Source organism: Ceratotherium simum, chromosome X, assembly GCF_057802395.1.
Source record: "Ceratotherium simum simum isolate JZ-2026a chromosome X, ASM5780239v1, whole genome shotgun sequence".
In the NCBI taxonomy this organism is placed as follows: Eukaryota; Metazoa; Chordata; class Mammalia; order Perissodactyla; family Rhinocerotidae; genus Ceratotherium; species Ceratotherium simum.
The window spans coordinates 98,505,947-98,527,736 of record NC_141940.1 but is presented as its reverse complement, the minus strand read 5'-3'; the positions used below and the strand labels follow the sequence as shown (position 1 = coordinate 98,527,736).

Sequence of the window (21,790 nt, the reverse complement as noted above, 5' to 3'; positions counted from 1 at the left end):
CAAGGACTCAGCGCCCCTCCTCAACACTGCTCATGTTCTTTCACATATTTGTATTCCTAGCCCAGGTGCCTTCATTCCTAGGTCTCTTTAGCTGAGGCCTTGGGCAAAGGTCTTCTTCACGCTCCTCTGCTGAGACTTGATGGGAGGAAGGAGAGGGGAACCATGTAGACACTTTTCCCCACTCTGACTCATTATCCAGTACTATTCCACTTCTAGCGCCACCCCCCCCCCTTCCCCAACCCCAGAGGCCATTAAACTGCCAGAGCTCACGTCTCCCTCAACAGCATGACCACCCCCATGTCTATCTTTGCTGACTCACCTGGCCTTCGACTGGTGCACTGGTCCATTGGGAAAAACAGAATGGGAAGAATTGGCACTTCCTCCAATTTTAGCCTCCTGTTTAACACTGTGATGGTATAAAGTGACTAATTAAAGGCTTAACAACTCTTTCTTTCATTTTTGGCTTGTGGATTTAATAGGCTACTCCAATACCTGAAAGCTCAGCTCTCCCAGCTCAGCTGGGCTCCTCCTGACAAAACCAATCACATTTTTTCCATTCGCAAAACACCACTTAGAATCACGGTCATAAAACCATTGACAACACTGAGCAAGTATGGCTGGTGCTTGAAAAACAAAATGAGTTTTAATAAATTTGCTCCAAAATATTTTATTAAAAGAAGTTTTATATTAAAAAAAAACAATAGAAGAAAGTTATGTGTCACACTGAATAACACATTGAAAGCACGTGTATGGTTGTGGTTTTTTAATTTCTCTACAAAATTAACCAGCCATGATGGAGTAAAGAGTTCGAGTACATATCCTATTCATATCATTTTTTTGGAACACTTCGAAGTACAAAAAGCATTCTGCTAATTTTTAAGTGCAAAGAAAGCTCATAATAAAATAGACTTTAAAAATTACAAATAAAAATCTGTACATCAAGGATATTTTTAAGGCTTTTCCATGTGCATAGCACTATGTAGAGAAAGACGAGGAACTGCCAAGAGAGGAACCATCATATCAGGTGGCACAGGTCTGGCCCATTTCCGCTTGCAGAACCATCTCCTCTTTTCTCAAGGGGAAAGTGTCAATCAGATTGAAGAGGGCCGCAGGCATCACCAGGGAGACATAGCGTTCCTTGTCCATGCCATGCTTATCCACTAGCACCATACTGAAGGAATAGAGAGGAATTCGCAGCAACAGCCTAGGGCAGACAGACAAAGAAAAGAGGAGACTATGTCAAACCTGACTCCCAAGGTTCTAGTGGACCAACACATGCCCTATAGTGATACTGTGTGCAGAGAAAGGCTTCTACCACAAAGGACTGAATCATCCTTTAGACCCTTGCAACTACTCCAAGTATGATCCTTGGACCAGCAGAATCACATTGGAACCTGTTTGTTAGAAATGGAGAATCTCATGCTCTACCCCAAACCTACTGAAATATTATCTGCACTATGACTGGGATGCACATGAAAGTTTGAGTAGATTATAGATTATACTCAGATTATACTATAGATTATACTGCTTTAGATTATAATGGTCAGGAAGACTTGAGGCCTACAGTGGTGCTATATACCAATAGTTACTACAAGGCATTTACAGCAATGCTAACAGATTTTTTTGTATTAATTGGAGTCAACTCAAGTTTGCCAACTAGGTTTGCACAACCACATACACACTAGGTCAATGGTTAGCAACAAGGGTGATTTTGCCCCCCAGGGGACATTTGGCTATGTCTGGACGCATTTTTGGCTGTCACAATGGAGAGGGGGATGCTACTGGTCTCTAGTGGGTAGAGGCCAGGAATGTTCCTTAACATCCTACAATGCACAGGACAGTGCCCCCTCCCAAAGAATTAATTATCCATCCCCAAATGTCATAGTGGCGAAGTTGAGAAACCCTGGACTAGATGAAGCTGATTGAAATACCTTTCCAAACACTGTAGTTCTGGCCCATTCAGTACCCAGCTCAGGGCTGCACAGTTAGAGGGGAATGAACTTGGTCTACAGTCTAGGTATATTGACTTGGTTAATTATAATTTGTACCTCAATTCCAAAAAGAATTTTAAGTGGTTTCAAAGGTCTAATGTCCTTTTCTACTCTACCACACTAGAATTTAAACTATGTAAAAAATATGATTTTTATATCAATTCAAACACATTTAGATGAAAAAAGCCAGAGAAAGCAAACAAATAAGCTGAGCCCAGGGGAAATATGCGCCCACTCAGAGTTTCTTCTCCAGATTTTGTTTTTTAGTTGTGATTTCTTGAGATTGTTGTGAGGCAGAATATACACTGCCATCTGGATTTAAAGTGAAATATTTTTTCCTCACACAAATGGAGGAAGGAAAAAAAAATCATTACTCAAAAGCCAAACTGACTATACTTTCTTCTGCCTTTTAATAGTTTTAGGAAAGATGGGAATAATTTATATTTTATCCCAGTGGGAAGCTAAACTGCAAATCCATTTTAGTGACTAGAAATAACAGAAAAACAACATTATAATGTCTCTGTCAGGTTTCCTGTGGTTCTAAGAGGGGAGCACAGGAGTAGATGACTTGTGGAGTGCATTAATGAGTCTTTGAATATGTAAAGGTAGACCGTGAGGTGAGGTGAGAATGGAGAGCTAAACTGCTCTGCATCTTTAAGGACAGAAGTATTGAGAGAGATTTTTGGCCGGGGGAGAAGTCCTAGGCCGCAAGAAAGGGGGTGTCCCAAGCAACAGAAGAGTAGAGAAGTAAGCAAGTCTGGATGGAGAAAAGGGCCAAGGAACGTTGTGGTGGCTGTAGCCTGTGGGAAAGGGTGACCAGTGAGGAATTGGAGCATTTGATGTTACAGCGCTGATGAGACTAGGATGGAGACACCCACCCCCCGCCCATGGTGCCACCATCTGCTACCACACACATTCCTCATGTGAGCCTTGTGCCTTGATTGACACAGAATATAAAGAGGGAAAACTGCCATGGGAAGTGATGAGTGGTCAGATCAGCAGGCTAGCAACAGGCACAGGAATGCATCCCACCGTGGCCAAGAGACCACAGAAATCTTGGGGATGGATGATCAGACACCCCACAGGATGAGGGGTAGTGCCACCAGTATGTTGGAGTTACATAAATGTCTGTCATCAGATTGGAATGACTTACTCCTGGAGAATCTTCTAGACTCAAAAAAATAACATAGGAGGTTCCAGTTCAAGATGCTGATGTAGGAAGATCCGGAACTCACCTCCTCCCATGGACATACCAAATCTACAACTACAGATGGAACAACTTTCTCCAAAAAAACCCTAAAAAAGTAGTGGAGCAATTCCTGCATATTGGGCAAGTTAGAAGGAAACCACATGCAAGTGGGTAGGAGTGGCTGAGACACAATCTCACCAAAAACCCCACCCTCCCTGCCCCCCAGCACAGTGACCCACCATCAGGAAGGAACTCACAACTGGGAGCCTCTCCCTGAGCAGCCAAGGGCTCGTAACCCACATTGGGCACCCCAACTTTTAAGACCAGCACCTGTGAGATGAGCCCCCAAAACATCTACCTTTGAAAACCAATGGGGGGCCGGCCCCGTGGCTTAGCGGTTAAGTGCGTGCGCGCCACTGCTGGCGGCCCGGGTTCGGATCCCGGGCGTGCACAGACGCACCGCTTCTCTGGCCACGCTGAGGCTGTGTCCCACATACAGCAACTAGAAGGTTGTGCAGCTATGACATACAACTATATACTGGGGCTTTGGGGGGAAAAAATAAATAAAATCTTAAAAAAAAAAAAAAGAAAAAAAGAAAACCAATGGGGTTTGTGCCACGGGCTGTGGCAAACTGGAAAACAGGGTAAAGGGCTCCCATGCAGGCTCACTCACCACAAGGTGCAGTACAGAAGCTGCTGTTTAAAAAGCACCCAGACTTTACGTGAAAGAGGCCCAGATGATAATTTTAAAGCATTGGACTGAGGGGCAGGGGTCTGCTGGGGTACTCTCTGGGAAAGGAGGCTGGTGGGCACCATTGTTGTGCTCTCCCTCTGTCCTGCTAAAACCAGGGGACACCAGCTCTTTTTTTTTCTTTTGTCTTGATTTTTCGTTTTTTGCCAGTGGGTGCCATCTTCACACTATCCTTCTCCCTTGCTAAAGCCAGCTGGTGTCATCTGTCTTATTCTCTCTCTCTCTGCCTGTGTGATTCGCCCTGCTTTTTCTCTGTTTCAATCTCTCACTCTCTGTCTTCCCCGCTCTCTCTGTTGGTCTCTCTCATCCTCACCCTCTCTCTTTCTGTCTCCCTCTATTGCCTTGCTCTGTCTCTGTCTGGCTCTCTCTCTCGTTCTGTCTATCTTTCGCTCTGTCTCTGTCTCAATCTCTCGCTCTCTGTCTTTCTCTTTGTCTCTCTCTCGCTCTGTTGTTCTCTTTGTCTCTTACTCTGTCTCTGTCTTTGTCACTCTTTCTCTCTCTCTCTGTATGTCTGTCTCTCCTTGTCTGTCTCTCTCTCTCTGTCTCTCTGTCTTGCTCATTCTCTCTCTCTGTCCCTCTCTGCTTACCGTCTCTCTTGCTCTCTGTCTCTCTCTCCTTTTCTCACTCTATCATGATCTCTCTGTCCCCTGTCTCTGTCTCCTATCTCTCTGTGTGTCTCTGGATGTCTTGTTCTCTATCTTTCTCTCTGTTCCTCTTTGTCTCTGTCTTGGTCTGCCTTTCTCTTTGTCCCTCTCTGTAACTCTCCTGTCTCTGTGTCCTGTCTCTCTTCTGTGTCTACCTGTCTCTTTCTCTCTCCCATCTCTCTGGTTCTCTTTGCCTCGCTCTGTCCCTCTGTCTCCTGTCTGTCTCCTGTCTCTGTCTTTGTCTCTCTCTGTCTCTGTCTGTAAATCTCCATCTCTTGCCCTATCTCTCCTCTCACTCTATCTCATCTCTTCCTCTCTCCTGTTTTTCTCTCTTTCTGTCTCTGTCTCATGCCTCTTTGTCTCTCTGTCTCTGTCTCTGACTCTCAGTCCCTGTCTGTCCCTCCTGCCCTTTTGCCCTCTCTATCTCTGTCTTGCTCTGTCTCTCTCTCTCTCACTCATTTTGCCACTGTTTGTCTCACTTTCTGTCTCACTCTCTGTATCTCATCTCAACTGTGTCTCTGTCTGTCTGTCTCTGTCTTGTTCTATCTCCTCTGTGTCTCTATGTCTCTCTCTGTCAGTCTTTGTCTGCCTCTCTCCTGTCTGTCTCTCTCTGTCTTTGTTACTCTGTCTCTATCCTGTGTCTGTATGTCTCTGTCTCCTCTCTCTTGCTCTGTCTCCTATCTCATTCTGTCTCCTCTGTCTCTCGACCTCACTTTGTCTCTCTCTCTCTCTCACTGTCTGTCTTGCTCGCTCTGTCTGCGTCTGTCTGCCTTTCTCTCTTGCTCTGTCTGTCTGTGTCTGTCACTCTGTCTCTCCTCTCTCTCTCCTCTTGCTCTCTTCTGTCTCTCTGTCCGTCTTTGTCCTCTCTTGCTGTCTCACCCTCTTGCCCTCTCTTTCTGTCTCTCTGTCTCTCTCACTGTCTCGCTCTCTTGCCCTTGCTATCTCTGTCACTGTCAGTCTCTGTCTCCTGTCTCTTTTGCTCTCTCTCTCCATCTTTGTCCCTTTCTGTCTCTCATCTCTGTCTTGTTCTGTCTCCTCTCCATCTGTCTCACCCTCTTGCCTTTGCTCTGTGTCTGTGTCTGTCTCTGTCTGTCTGTCTCTCTCCTGTCTCTTTGTCCCTCTCTGCCTCCTATCTCTTTTGCTCCCCCTGTTTCCTCTCTGTCTGTCTCTCTCCTGTCTCACTCTCACCCTCTTGCCCTGTCTCCTTGCCATCTTCCTCAGTCTCTCACCCTCGCTCTGTCACTGTCTGTCCTGCTCTCTTGCTCTGTTTCAGACTCTCTCTCCTGTCTTTGTCTCTTACTGTCTCTTGCCCTTGTCCCTGTCTCACTTACTGTGTGTCTCACTCTGTCTCTGACTTTCTGTCTTTATCTCTGTCTCTCCTGTATCTCACCCTCTCCTGTCTTTGTCTCTCTTGCTCTGTCTCTCACTCTGTTGCTCTGTCTCATTCAGTCTCACTCTGTCTCTCTGTTTCTGTCTGTCTATTGTCTCTGTCTTTCTCCCTGTGTGTGTGTGTGTGTCTTCCTCTCTGTCTCCTTTTTATCTCTGTCTTTTCTTTCTTTTATCAGTAGGTGCCCTCTTTGCACTCCCACAACTACCTCACTCCAGCTCGTAGGCTCCATCTTCACACTCTCCCTCGCCTTGTCTCAGCTCACCGGTTATCTTCCAGAAAGCAGCTTATACCCTTGTCTGGCGCCCTGACATTTGTGGCTGCTGTCAGGGTACATCTCTACATCATCTAGCTCTGGTGGCCAGCGGTGCTTATGCCCATGGGTCCCACAGGACTGTAACCAATGGAAGAAGAGTCCTTAAACTACCACCCTCAGGGTACAGCAAGAGGCAACAGACCCAGGAGCTCAGTCTTTCTGTGAAAGAGGCCTATTAGTTTATCATCATAACTGCAGCCTGAGAGGCAGGCTTCTAATTAAACACATCTAAGGGCTGACTATAAACCTTTCCAGAGACCTCAGAGGGCAGGTGCTATCATTGTGATCCCCCTCTGTTGTGCTCCTGAGTACCAGCATCTATCAGAGGGGAGCTCGTATACATGTTAGGTGCCCCTGTTTTTGCAAATGCTGCCCAGGGAATACCCCCTGATCACCTGGCTCTAGTGGCCAGGAGGGCTTGTGTTCCTGGGTACCCTGGGACTGTAACAATCAAAGAGACAGCTCTTGGCAGGCTATCACCCCCTGGGCACTGCACAGACAGCAGACAAACACAACCCTAGTCTTTCTGTGAAAGAAGCCTATTTGTTTGTCCTAGAGCCTCAGGGGCAGGGTTCAGGTTTGGCACACATCTAGGAGCCTGCAGAGGGACTCTCAGGGAACATAGGGCAGAAGATGCCATCTTTGTGCTCTCACTCTGCCTCACTACAGCTCACTGGTATCTCCCAGAAAGGAGTTTATACACTCGCCTGAAGCCCCAATTTTTGTGACTGCCACCCAGAGGACATCTCCAGATTGCCAGGCTCTGGTGGCCAGCAGGGATTACACTTGCAGTCCCACAGGACTGTATGTACTTGCATACTTTAAAAGCTGCTGCCTGAGGGAGGGTCTGGCTTCATATCAGCCTGAATCTAGGTGTTAACTGACATACTCCCCTTTGAGACACATACAGGTCTTGGCACACTCTCAAATACTGGGAGCTATTAAAAATAGGCTGCTTGGACAATCACAAAGGTTTGAGAGATAACCAAGAGCTAGGGCAGGGTTGAATGATCAAAGGTTCATGTCATACAAGAGGCCACTCCTTCAAGACAAGAAGAGTTAGCTGTTTGACCTACTGTATAGAAACCAACACAGAGAGTCCAGCAAAATGAAGAAACAAAGGAATATGTTCCAAATGAAAGAACAAAATAAAACCTTGGAAAATAACCTTAATGAAATGGAGATAAGTACTCTACCTGACAAAGAGTTCAACGTAATTATCATAAAGATGCTCAAACTTGGGAGAAGAATGGATGAAAACAGTGAGAACTTCAACAAAGAGATAGAAAATATAAGCAAATACCAAACAGAGCTCATGAAGCTGAAGAATACAAGAACTGAACTAAAAACCATACTAGAGGGGTTCAAAGCAGACTAGATGAAGCAGAAGAAAGGATCAGTAAACTCAAGGACAGGGCAATAGAACTCATCCAATCAAAGCAGCAAAAAAGAATAATGAAAGAAATAAAAATAGCTTAAGGGCCTTATGGGACAACATCAAGTGGACTAACACTCACATCATAGGAAACCCAGAAGGAGAACAGAGAGAGAAAGGGGCAGAAAACTTATTTGAAGAAATAACGGCTGAAAAGTTCCCTAACCTGGGGAAGGAAACATATCCAGATCCAGGAAGCCCAGAGAGTTCCAAATAAGAGGAATCTAAAGAGACCCACACAGAGACACATCATACTGAAAATGTCAAAAGTTAAAGAGAAGGAGAGAATCTTAAAAGCAGCAAGAGAAAAACCACTTGTTACATACAAGGGAACTCCCATAAGACTATCAGATTTTTCAGCAGAAACTCTACAGGCCAGAAGGGAGCGGCACAATAAGTTCAAAGTACTAGGGAAAAGAAATGCCAACCAAGAATACTCTACCTGGTAAAGTTGTCATTCAGAATTGAAGGAGAGATAAAGAACTTCCAGACAAGCAAAAGCTAAAAGACCAGCCACCAATAGACCAGTCTTACAAGAAATGTTAAAAGGGCTTCTTTAACCTGAAAAGAAAGGGTGCTAATTAGTAACAGAAAACATATAAAAGTGTAAGTCTCACTGGTAAAGGAAAATATACAGTAAAGGTAGTGGATTAATCACTCATAAAGCTAGTATGAAGGTTAAGAGACAAAAGTAGTAGAAATAACTATAACTACAATCATTAGTTAAGGGATACACAAGATTAAAAGATGTAAAATGTGACATGATAAACAAAATGAGGAGAGAATAAAAATATAGACCTTTTGAATGCATTCAAAATTAAGTTATTATCAACATAAAACAGACCATTATAAACATAAGTTGTTATATGTAAGCCTCACGGTAACCATAAAACAGAAACCTATGGTAGATACACAAAAGATAATGAGAAAGGAATCTAAGTATACCACTAAAGAAAGTCATCAAACCACAAAGGAAGAGAAAAAGAAAAAAAAGAAAGGAACAGAGGAACTACAAAATAGCCAGAAAACAATTTAAAAAATGGCAATAAGTACATATCTATCAATAATTACTTTAAATGTAAATGGACTAAATGCGCCAATCAAAAGACAGAGTGGCTGAATAGATAAAAACAAGACCCATCTATATGCTGCCTATGAGAGAGTCACTTCAGACATAAGGACATACACAGACTGAAAGCGAAGGGATGGAAAAAGATATTCCACGCAAATGAAAACCAAAAGAAAGCTGGGGTAGCTATACTTACATCAGACAAAATATACTTTAAAACAAGGACTGTAATAAGAGACAAAGAAGGGCATTACATAATGATAAAGGGGTCGATATAATAAGAGGATATAACATTTGTAAATATTTATGCATCCAACATAGGAGCACCTAAATATATAAAGCAAGTATTAACAGATGTAAAGGGAGAAATAGAAAGCAATAAAATAATAGTAGGGGACTTTAATACCCCACTTACATCAATGGATAGATCATCCATACAGAAAATCAATAATGAAACATCTGTTTTAAACAATATATTAGAACAGATGGACTTAGTAGATATATATATAGAACATTCCATCCAAAAGCAACAGAATACACATTCTTGTCAAGTGCACATGGAACATTCTCCAGGATAAATTATATGTTAGGCCAAAAAACAAGTCTTAATAAATTTAAGAAGACTGAAATCATATCAAGCATCTTTTCTAACCACTAGGCCAGTGTTTCTCACAGTGTGATCTCCAGAACAGAAGCATCAGCAACACCTGGGAACTTGCTAGAAATGCAAATTTCCAGCCCCATCCTAGACCTACTAAATCAGAAACTCTGGGGGTGGGGCTGCAATCTGCATTTTAATTGCCCTCCAGGGGATTCTGTTGCAGGCTAAAGTCTGAGAACCACTGCATAATTCATTTATGCAACTTACTTGTTGCTTAAATCATCCTCAGCCTACAGAGATCTATAGTAGCCCCAACATACACAACTTGAATGATAGGTTTGTTTTTCCTTAAATCAGATTTTTCTGTTTTTCAAATTTAAACCGTTTAAAAATCACATCAAGATTTTATAGATTCCCTTTATATATATATCTGCAATCCAAAGCAAAATGTTTAGCAAATTCTGCAACAAGTTTTAAAAAATCATTGACATAGGGTATGAGCAGGTAGTTCTAAATAAGCAACAGCTTCATAAAACTTAGAGAATTTTCATTATAAAATTTTAGATGTAAGCATAGTCCTCCCTCTTGAGTTTTGTGGTCTTCAACTTGAATAATTAGTAAATACACTCTTAAAGTCTACTATCACCCCTGGGAAGAGTAAAGCTGTTTTAATTTAGAGTCATTTACTCCACTTACTTAGCACCAACATGGTGCCAGGCACTGTGCTAGGTACTGGGTAGTATATATTGAAAAGATCTGCTACTGACATCAAAAGCATTAACACTCTAGGATGGTGCCAGCTGCAAATGTGGTAGGACAAAAAATATATATATAAAAGCTTATGGGCCGGCCCCGTGGCTTAGTGGTTAAGTGCGTGCGCTCCGCTGCTGGGGGCCCAGGTTCGGATCCCGGGGGTGCACCGACGCACCGCTTCTCTGGCCATGCTGAGGCCGCGTCCCACATACAGCAACTAGGAGGATGTGCAGCTATGACATACAACTATCTACTGGGGCTTTGGGGGAAAAAAAAAAAAAAAAAGCTTATGAGTGTACCCAGCCTTCTCCCTCCTTCAGCCAACTAAAGAGAATTCAGGCATCCTCTTTTTTTCCCCATCCCTGACCCTCTGAGTTTTTGACCTTGGTGTGGATGGGGCAGACTCTTTAGGTAGAGAGAGGTATAAATCAAACATGGGATGGTTCAAAAGGCAGATGGGAAATAGGGAAATAAGAGAAAGAAGCTATTGTGTCAATCTATAACATTGCTTGCTAAGGACATATTTCTATCATATAATCTCTCAAGGAATTTCTGTGACCCTCTTTGAACATCTGTGAGAGGGTTCACCAGGTCCTATTTCATTTGCTTCTTCCTAGGAATAAAGACTGCATTTCCCAGCCTCCTTTGAAGTTCGATCGCCATGATGTGACAAGTTCCTGCCAATGGACTGGAAGAGAGAGCCATTTTACGCTTCCAATGTGAAGCATAAAAGAGGGGTGTGGTTGGTTTTTTACTCTCTTCCGCTTTTGCAGAAATCTGGAAGCCATGTGTTCCGGATGCTGATGCTACAAGATGGTGGAGCTGCCATCAGCCTGGGACCCTGAGAGACTATGGAGAACAGAGATCTGCACCCTCCCTTGCAGTGTGTGAGAGAAAAAGATGGGTGAGAAAGGAAGATTTTAAGGAGTTTTGCTTTAGCCTAATTATCCTTTTCACAGTGGTCAAGAGATGCATGTTAAAATTTGGGTTGTTCTGAAATTACCTTTTGGATGTTGAATTCTTCTTTAATGTACCATTACTCAGAGCCTGAACACCACGGTTCTGGCTTTATAAGTGTTACCAAAATAAAATATAACTGTTAAAATGGGGGTATGGACAAGTGCCCTGGAAGCATGGAGGAAAAGGAGGCCAAGCCTGGAAGGGCTAATTGGATGACTGCCCTCTTAATAAGACCAAGGATTGCTTAAGTCCTTTTTGCAGGCTCTCCCCTACCCATCTCACTCCCACCAAAGGAAAAAAGAAAAAAAAGAACAAAGACAAAGCAAAAACACTTGGTTGGAGGGGGAAAGAAGAGAATACTGGTAATTACCCACTGCGCGGTATATTTGGACAAGCAGCAACATGCCAATTAACATGGTTATAATACTCCTGGAATAAAAGCAATTAAATGTTGAAGGTTACCTGGAATCAATACTGAGTAGAAAGAAATCAGGGAACCCGATCAGAAAAAAATGTGCATGTATAGGGGATAAAACTGAAGGACAGGACTTCCTCCTACCTGAGCTGCAGAGCTAGGGCTGGAGGCATAATCTTTGCTCCTATCCTGCCGATGAGGGTCGGGAACACGCCTACCAGCTCCACCACGGTGATGTGTCGAAGATCTAGCCCACACTGTGCTTGCTGGAAAAAAAACAATAGTGGCAGAAAGAGACTTCCATGTCAAACTACAGACTGACAGAAGCAACACTGGTCTGTTTTTGGAAGTTTATTTGCCCACTCCACACTGCCCTGAAAACAGTTGAGAAATTGGGGTTAAACCGGTGGCTATAAAACCTAAATACCTTCCTACAGGAATCATTCAGAAATGGCTTGGCAATGGGATTTTGAAAACCTAAGCAAAATGGCAGTCTTTGTATATCCAGATGGGGTGAGACCTCACAGGCGCCAAATTTCCTAGAAAGTGTCCAAGACCACTCCCTGAGGATTCTCAATTTGTATTTGCAAGGAGAGAAGAGTATTTCCAGAATCCTCTTATCTGCCCTTGTTTTTACCCTCCACATCCCCTTGCTCTAGGCCCAAAGGAGACAGGAAAACAAATATAAAAGGTTCCAGCCCTCTGAGCTGGCCCTTGGCAAGAGCCTCGGGAACAGGGCCCATCAACTACATGCCAGGTCTCATCAGGAGCTGCAACGGCAATAAGGGAACAAAAAAGTAACTAAGACGAATCTGCCTAAACGGGAAAAAAATTTGAAACTCCTGAATTATTAGAATACCAATTGTTTTTTTTTTACTATAATTCTACTGAAACATCCCTATATGGGATGACAGAATTGGTAGAAAAGTTGGAAAAGGTAAAAATATACTTTTTTATTATTCTAACTGAAATACCTAAGTCAAGCAAACCCTTCCTTAAAGGCTCTGGTTAAAATGCAAATATAAATATGTTGAGTAGGGGGAGGTCACATACAAACATCTTGATTCCAAATATCTTCTTCATCTAGTTGATTAGTAACTCAGCTAGTACCTGAAGGAATGGGATAGCCTAGGGCAGGGGTCAGCAAACATTTTTTTGTAAAGGGCCAGAGAGTAAACATTTTAGGCTTCACGATGCTGGATGGTCTCTGTCCTTACTATTCAATTGTGCAATTATAGTGCAAAAGCAGCCATAGACAGTGCACAAATGAATGAGTGTGGCTGTGTTCCAATAAAATTTTATCTACAAAAGCCATGGTTTGCCAACATAGAGGAAAAGCAAGTTGTTTGGCTTATTCATTTTTTATGGAATAAGAAGAGCTCAGGAAATACATTGTGGAAAATGGCTGCCAGCAAGGCCAATTTCCCACACAATGGAGTGGTGTGAGCTTGTGTTACCTGAAGAGCAAGGCCCTAGCTGGTACAAGGGATACAAGGATGGAGGTAAGGTGCCAGGGATTGGGAGAAAAGACACAATGAATTGGATTCCTATCAAAGGAGCCTAAAAAATTTTGTATGGTTCATGGGGGCCCAGCCCCCTAATACATGGGGAAAATTAAGAAAGATATCATTATTCATTGTATTAATGCTGAAATGAGAAGTGAAAATGCAGCCTTTGATTAAACTAAGATTATTCTAAACACTTAGTTCTATTTACTGTAATAAATGAATGGAGTGCAAAAAAGGTGCAGCACCGTGTCCATGACCTAGCACTCATCCTGCCTCTTGAGCATTCAGTCAGGTTGGCCACTCTTATTGCAAACCAGCTTTAGGACAAAATCAAGTAAGTTCTAGTTCGATCCTTTCAGCTTCTAGTTCCATCCTTTCAGCTTCTAGCTTTTTTTTTTTCCTTCCCCAAAGACATTGGTTGTCTCATTTAGTAGCCACAAAATTTACACAGCTGAGAAGGACACATTTCCTAGAAAAGTGTTCCTCAAACTTTAAGGTGCTGAGGAATCACCTGGAGGTCTAATTAAAATGCAGATTCTGATCCAGTAGGTCTGGGATGGGGCTTGAGAATTCGCATCTCTAACAAGTCCCCAGGTGGTGCTGATGCTGCTGGTCCCTGGACCACACTTTGGGAATCACTGGTCTCAAAGACTGTTGTCACTTTCTGAGGAGCTCTGTGAGAGATGGGGAAGCCCCTTGGGGCAGGACCTGGGGCCTGAGGGCTCCTGGACTCCCCTCATTCCTTGAGCCAGCCTTTTGGGCTAACAACTGATTGATCGCCTCCAGCCCAGGCATATCCTGGACAGGTTCGGTATAGACAATCGTTCTTTGGCTGGGCCTGGACAGCATGTCAAGTAGGCTTATTAGTGAAGACAGAGAAACCTCATTAGTTGGAAAACAATTGGGTTAGTCCTGGGGAGTCAGTGTTATTCAGGTTATGCCCCAGAACCAGAAATAAACAGTGGTAACTCTGAAGTGCTAGTTCTTGAGGCTCATAGTAAAAGGACTAGGCACTGAATCTGGCCTTTACATTTAATGAAATGACTGGACCCTTCCTCTTAGAGGTCCCCTTCCCACCTTGGCCCTGCGGCAAGGACTCACTTGAAGCATTCCCAGCTGCAGTCTGTAGAGGAGGTTTCGGGCTGTGGGTGTGGACACAATGAGGAGTCTCCTTTTCTCATAAAACTGATCCAGGAGTGCAGCTGCTGTTCTGACGCCCACATTGACATTCATGGCTGTAATTAGAAATGGCCAGATGGGTCAGAAACTCTTTACTTGTTCTGACTTAACATAGCCTGTGATGACACACAGAACCATATGTGTAAGAAGTAGACCCTGAGATAAAGATTCAATTGTAAGGAGTTTATTCGGGAAGTGGTCCCAAGAAGCACTGTGAGAAGAGTGGGGAAGTGTATTAGTTTCCTCTTGCTGCTGTCACAAGTCACCACAAACTTAGTGGCTTAACACACACAGATTTATTCTCTTACAGTCCTGGCAATCAGAAGTTTGGAATGGGTTTCACTGGGCTAGAGTCAGAGTGCTGGCAGGGCTGTTCCCCCCAGATGCTCTAGGGGAGGATACTTCCTCACCTTTTGCAGCATCTAGAGGCTACCTGCATTCCTCAGCTCGTGGTCCTTCCTCCATCTTCAAAGCCAGCAGGATAGCATCTTCAAATCTCTCTTCTCTCTGACTTCTGCTTCCATCATCTTTTTCTCTGACTCGGACAGCAGTTCTGCCTCCCTCTTATAAGGACCCTCGTGATTACATTGGGCCCACCTGGATAATCCAGGCTACTCGCCCCATCTCAAAATCTTAATTACATCTGCAACATCCCTTTTGCTACATAAGATAATATATTCACAGGTTCTGGGGATTTGGATGTGGATATCTTTTGGGGGGTGGGGTGGGGAGCATTATTCTCCCTACCTCAGAAAGTGAGACGGAGAAGGAAAGAGCTATGTTCTTTCTACTTTAATGTATGAAATTGAAGAACCTTAAGCATTTAGCTGATGTCTCTCTCTCTCTCTCACCTACCTCTGAATGGCTGGGATTAAAGGGAAAGCATAAAGATGAGAAAGGACCAGAGAAGGAGACAAAAAGAGGAGTATATAAATAAGAGATATGTCCAGAATTTTCTGGCTAGTCTAAATTTCACACTATTATCACTACCCAGCCCAACTTTTGTTCCTCAGTAATAACAGCTGACATGTATTGAGGGCTTACCCTGGGCCAGGCACTGCTCTGTTCCACTGTTCAGTGGATGACCTCATTTAATCCCTAGAACAACTCTAATAGCAGGTATTATCTTCCTCATTTGACATAGAAGGAAAGATTCTGAATGCCCGAGGCCTGTGTGATTCCAAGCCAGTGCTGCAAAGCAGGCATTATATTGTCTGTATGTGGTAGTTTACTAGTTTTATAAAAAGATCCTTAGACTTGTAGAACGGAGGAACAAGGGTAACTAGAGCAGACTGCTGATTCATCAAGTCACTAAAGGCTGGTCCCGGGTTCCCACCTCCAGCTTCTTCCTTAGAGGATATGAAAGAGAAATCAGAAGATAGGCAGAGGCAAAGGAGGAGAATGGATGAGATGAGCTGCAGCAAGGATCAAGGGATCATTTTCACCCCATCAGATGAAGAGGGATGGCATTGAACCTTTCCAAGTGTATAGAATGAAACCCTACCTCCCTCTACTGGAATCCAGAACCAAGGGGTCTTCAGGTTCTGCTGCTGGCTAGAGAGAGGGCTGCACACATACCTGCACAGGTGGGCTCCGTGCCAGACCAAGCCAGGTTGGATTGACATACTCGGGCAGGGCTACCCTGTAGCTCGTAGCCACCGACACAGGAGAACTCACAGGTGGCTCCGTAATTATCGCCGTCGCTGGAGCACTTCATGTAACCATTCTCTGGGGCATTGAGTTTGCCACAGCGTCTGACTGTAGGGATACAAGCCCAGAGGGGTCTCAGTGCTGAGCTCCCCTCAACAGAGTAACCAGGGAAGGTGAGGGCTCAGAGGTACCAGCTTTGTAATCAGGCTTCTATATCAGCCTATGAAATAAGTGAGGGGGCAGGGATGGCTATCTGGCCAGTGGGTGAGCCTTGGAATGGTCACTATTCATACCAATGAGACCACTGAGATCAAGTGGTTTAGCCCTCTGTGTTTTAGATGAGGAGGTTGAACCCAGAAGAGTAAAGAGTAAAGATGGTTAGTAATTAGCTGCCCAAATCATGAGGCATAAAGTAAACCTTAAAAATATTTTTTTCAGGTAGAGGTTCTGGAACACCAAGAACATGGTCTGGTGGCCCAAGCTAGGGGGCTTCTAACCTCCTTTATAGAAGAACTTGCAGGCTTTAGATGGTCACTCAAGCCCAGGGATGGAAAAGTTATTGAATAATATTCTTCTGGAACAGCCATGTGTGGGCTCATGTGAGACTAGCTTACTGCTCTCTCAGACTCCTTAAATAATCTGCCAGCACTGACCCTCATCTGGATTTGGATTGTGAAATTCAGACATTAACATGGCATGCTTCCCCTAGCCTCATCAGAGGTTAATCCACAGAAGGCAGTACGCCTATGGCAGTGGGCACTCAAAGAGGTTCTTGCTTGAGGGCCTGCCTCCCTTTGCTCTTGTAAAGAGGGGGAAAAGCCATTAAGCAGTATTCTTACCTCTTACTTTAACTCGAAATTTGCAAATGCCCTTGTTCTCAGCTCTGTCATAGACTGTGTACTGGATCTTGTGGTCTCCTTCTGGAAAATTCGAGCCTGGAGGGAGGCCTTTTAGAATAACACTTGAAGAAAAAAACCCAGAAACACCAAAGAAGATCATTACAGGCCTAACAACAATTAGGCAATTGTGAGTCTAATGATCAAAGACCCTCATTATGGGCATTTGTTGAGCACCCACTCTGCACAGGGCAACCATTAGGTCAGTTTGACTAGAACAAAGATTTCTTGAAGAACAGAATTTCCTGAGCTGTACTCTGTTTTGGAAGACCAGTATGAGACCAAAAATGGAAGTCCTCAATTCCTGGGGAGTTTAGAAGGTAGAACAGAGGATGGGGGAGGCTGAGAACTCAGGGCCCAAGTCTTTGTCCCATCCCACCTTTGTTCCAGGGGGGACCCGAACTGCCTCACTGTTGGGAGGATGAGGCAATTTTCTGTGAGGAAAATCATTGGAGAATACAGTTCAAGCAGTCATTGGCAATTTGGGCCCCCAGGGGTTGCTAGAACTTTCTCTGCCTTTTCTATGTAGGCCCAATCCCTGATTATGTCAACTGTGACTTATTTTTTAATCCCAATTGCCTAAAATTTCTCTTTAGGGGTTTGTGACATGTGTATGTGACATCAAATAAATAATTTTTTTAATAAAGTTTGAACTTTATCTTTGAGGAGTTACAAGGAAGAACACAGCTAGCAGTATTATCTAGATGGTACACTGGGAGAAAATTATCAGGATGTAGGAACAAAACGTCCTGCTAGGGGTGAGACTCACCCTCTTCCTAGTAGAAGATGTTCTGTTATTGCTAACAATTGCTTCAAAATGTTTTCTCTTCCACAGCCTAGGTTTGATAGGATTCTAGAAAGTCTTTCCCTGCCTCATGGCTCACCAGGGGATAATTCAGAGGTATCCTTTGTACATAGGTGGAAACTTAGTGGGGAGGTCTAACAGGGCCGTGAACTTTAAGGCACAGAGGTGAACGTGCTGACAGGAAGTAGTGGCCTTCAGGGAACATGGAGGCCGATCAAAGAGCCGCAAGGGTACGGGCCCAGATGCTGGATTAGAACAACATGCAGCTCAACTTCACCAAAGAGAACCACACGTTTTTAAAAGCATTTTGGATGTATGTCAAACTATTAATGCACTTTGTCCTGGAAAATGGGGTTGGGATGGGGAAGAAGGCAGAAGACACGTTCTCTTTTTTTATAAGCTTCTTCTGTAAGTGTTTAATGTGGTCACAAGTTTTAAAAAATAAATTAAAAATCCAAAGTTTTGAAAGAAGCAGGTGCCAAAAAGCAAGGGGTGGAAAGTTCCGCACTAAACCATACTCACAGAGAGCACAAGGGGGGCAGCATCTGGCTCTACCTGGGAGACACAGAGGCTTCCCAGGGAGGTGACAGCTTAGTAAGGCCTAGGGGCATGAGTAGGAGCCCCCTGGGCAGGCGATGGGGGTGATTCTATCCCTGAATAAACCAGTTGGCTTCCTCTTCCTGTCCCTCTTCTTCCCACCACCTCTTCCTACTTCCCTTCTTTCCTTCAACAAATATTTACTGAGTACCAACTATGTGCGAGGCACAGTTCTGGGCATTAGGGATATGGCAGGAAACATACTGTAGTGGACACAGGCAATAAACAAATACATAAGTCAAATATATAGTATGTCAGATGGTGAAGACGACTATTGACAAAAACAAAGCATGAATGAGGACTAGCTGAAAGAGTGCGGTCCTGAGTCTGAATGCAGAAACAGACCAGCATACATACACTTCCCCACTCTGGGTAGTAAATGTCTCACATAAAAGAGGCAACATCATTCCAGCTGCCAAGCTGCACTTACTCAGTTAGAATGCCGTCTGCTGTGTCTCTTCCCTCGGGGGTCTCCCAGGACACCCGGACTGTCAGCTTATTGGGTTCAGCAATGCGTTCCTTCACACTTGGGCACTTGATTCTAGGAGGTTCCACATCTGAAAATATAACCAGAGTATTCTCACCATCATCAAGAAATATCTTGTCAATTTGGGGTTCAAGACCCTGCATTTGACATGCCAAAGGCTCTAGGTGCTCCCCATTTTTGAAGGGTTGGTTCACCCCTCTGTATTTCTCTTCCTTCCCTTCATCTTGCCCCTTTTCTCCTGCTGAGTTTTGAAGATTGTTTGAGTACTCACAAGTGCTTGGTTAAACCTGCAATCACCTGGCCTTGCTAGGTGTCTTGTGGGGTAATTTATTAGCTACACCAACTTCCTTCCCATGTTTCCAAACTCTGCCTACTGACTTGGCAATATGGCAGTTACCCAGCTAGAAGTCATTCAGCCATAGTGGGTCCCTCCTGCTTTATAGACAGCATCACAGAATATTAGAGAAAGGTACCTGAGCTATCATCTAGTTCCATTCAATTCAAGGCAACAAATCTTTAGTGAGTGCCTGCCTTACTCAAGGCATCATTCCAACTTCTGGGTCTGGGGGTACACAAAGGCAAGAGAATCATGTGCTTCTCAAAGAGTTCATAGTCTATTAGGGGGATTATGTTGACACACATGAAATATGACATGAAGTAGAAAATGGCACTGCTCCAGGTGAGGTAAAAGTAAATGCTACGGAGGCTTAAAGGAGCCACTCAACACTCATTTTACAGATGTGGAAACTGAGGCTCAGAGAGGTTAAGTGATTAATTCAAGGCCATGTAGATAGTGATAGTGTGGATTATAACCCAAGTCAGAGCACTTACCCCTGGAACAAGCTCTCTCTCCTCTGGCTCTGTCTATTCCCAACAATATTCCTCAGCATCTTAAAACAAACGATGGTCTGTCTGGGTCCACTCTCCCCTCCAACTGCCATTGGACCATTTCTATGGTTCTGTGTTTGGGGACAGCAGTTCTGCCTTGGCTCTGGCCCTCCAAAGGCCTCCCAAATTTCACCAAGTAGTTTCTCTACCTGGTAATAGAATTTCTGCCCTCTCACCATCAGGGATGGGTGGAGGGCCAGCCCGGTGGCTTAGTGGTTAAGTGCACGTGCTCCGCTACTGGCGGCCTGGGTTTGGATCCCGGGCACACACAGACACACCGCTTCTCCGGCCATGCTGAGGCCGCGTCCCACATACAGCAACTAGAAGGATGTGCAACTATGACATACAACCATCTACTGGGGCTTTGGGGAAGAAAAAAAGGAGGAGGATTGGCAATAGATGTTAGCTCAGAGCTGGTCTTCCTCAGCAAAAAAAAAAGAGGAGGATTAGCATGGATGTTAGCTCAGGGTTGACCTCCCTCACAAAAAAAAAAAAAAAAAAAGCGTGGGTCGATAATAAAAGCTAGATATAAACGAGATGTCAATTCGTCACTGGGTTGGATTTCACCTTCTATAGCTAAAGTGAAATCACGAGCAGGGGGAGTTCAAACTTTTGCAAATTCTACTTGATGATTCTGAACAGAGAGAGAATGTATTTAAAGAAGGCATAGCAAATTAACCACATTTAGATTTGCATTGCTTTACATATCAAGTGATAGTTATTTAAATGCTACTACAACCTGAATGAAAATTAAATGTCATTTGATTCTGAATCACAAACATCTTTGAGAGACTAAATGCACCAAGTAAAGTCTTCATATACTTTCTCCTGAATCTTGTCTAATAACTTATTTTATTTAGGGTAAGAAATTATGAATAATTTGTTAAACAATTTTGCCTTCAGCTATCCAAATTCATTTTCATTCTACATCATTCTTCAATGGAGTGTGAATTTACAGCCTTAATACACTAATCCTAAATTGAATAACTACCATACTTTACTGAATCTAACTCAATATCAATTGTGGGATGCATCTCAATTTCAGGGATATTAAAATGTGAAAAAATGTGCTTCTTAGAAGTAATAAAATAAAGTATATAAATGTTATGAGGAAATGGAAGCTGCTGTAAATGCATTCAAGGTATCTATTTTCAGTTGCTAAGTTTTTAATAATAATCCTTTTTTTCTTAACTATGATAGGTGATAGAAGACATACTTTTATAATTCAGATAATATATAATTATAATTTCACAGCTTTAGGCGAATCAGAAAGAGAAGTATACAACATGCTGGTCAAATACAGCTGGCACTTTCATCATAGAAAGCATATTTATTTAAAAAAAAAAATTTAAAGCAAAAGGGGAGGGGCTGAGGAGAGGAGATAGATTTCAATGTAAAATTACACTGTGTTACCAAATTTCCTTGGAGCAACATTGTCAGAGTGAAGAGATACTCTTAGTCTCTGTCATGTAAACTAAACATCTGGATGATATGTTGGGTTGTTTTCTATAACAGCTAGACGTGTTGACATTGTGAACAAACAGGCTCCAAATTAGGTTATCTGGGTGAAGAGTCTCAGAGCTTCCCAAAGCCAGCTCATGTCCAGCTAAGAAGGGTCAGTCGAAACTGACCTAGTTTTTCAGAAGCAGTGCTCTTCTAAACCAGAAACAAGAAGAAATCACTACAAATAACAGCTAATATTTACTGAACCTTCCTACATGCCCACCCCATGCTAAGCACTACCCCTGCACTATTTCACTGAATTCTCACAACCACCCACTAGACTGAGTATTGTTATTATCATCCCCATTTATAGACTGGAAAGCATTTCCTCTCATTTGGAATTTCTCTGTGGTCTGAGATTTTAAGACATGATCACTTATCTTTTAATTATTTTAATAAGCCAAACCCTCCTGTGTGTCTGTCTGCTGCTAGTGTTTTCCTCCAGCCTGTGCACACAGTCTTCTGTGGTCGCCTGCTGCAGCTTCCCCAGAAATCGGTGACGAGCAGCAGCAGGCCTCGATTCTGTTGCATCCTCAAGCATCATGCCCTCTCTTTCAGCTGATGAGACAGCTGGCCTGCCCTTCAGCAGATGCTCCAGAAACCTAAGCCTATTATTACACAGCCGTGGCCATCACTGCTTTTTATAAGTTATCATAAATTTCCATGAATGAAATGAACAAAGTTACTATAGAAACATAACTACAATTCCGTGTTGAGTCAGGATGCCCACCGAGACAGTTATTGTGTGGAAACCCTGAAGCTCGGT

General features: G+C 43.4%; 1 protein-coding gene across 1 annotated transcript in view; it reads right to left on the bottom strand.

Moving 5' to 3' along the window:
* Positions 1-616: 616 nt before the first annotated feature.
* The window catches only part of SRPX (sushi repeat containing protein X-linked), an 80,851-nt gene continuing 59,677 nt past the window's right edge, over positions 617-21,790 (bottom strand). Inside the window, exons 5-10 of the mRNA XM_004435042.3 lie at positions 18,577-18,703; positions 16,688-16,809; positions 15,777-15,956; positions 14,121-14,254; positions 11,656-11,777; positions 617-1,204 (exon numbers count right to left, since the gene is read on the bottom strand). Coding sequence (XP_004435099.2) covers positions 1,021-1,204; positions 11,656-11,777; positions 14,121-14,254; positions 15,777-15,956; positions 16,688-16,809; positions 18,577-18,703 — 869 coding nt within the window. The 3' untranslated portion in view covers positions 617-1,020. The remainder of the gene's footprint in view (positions 1,205-11,655; positions 11,778-14,120; positions 14,255-15,776; positions 15,957-16,687; positions 16,810-18,576; positions 18,704-21,790) is intronic.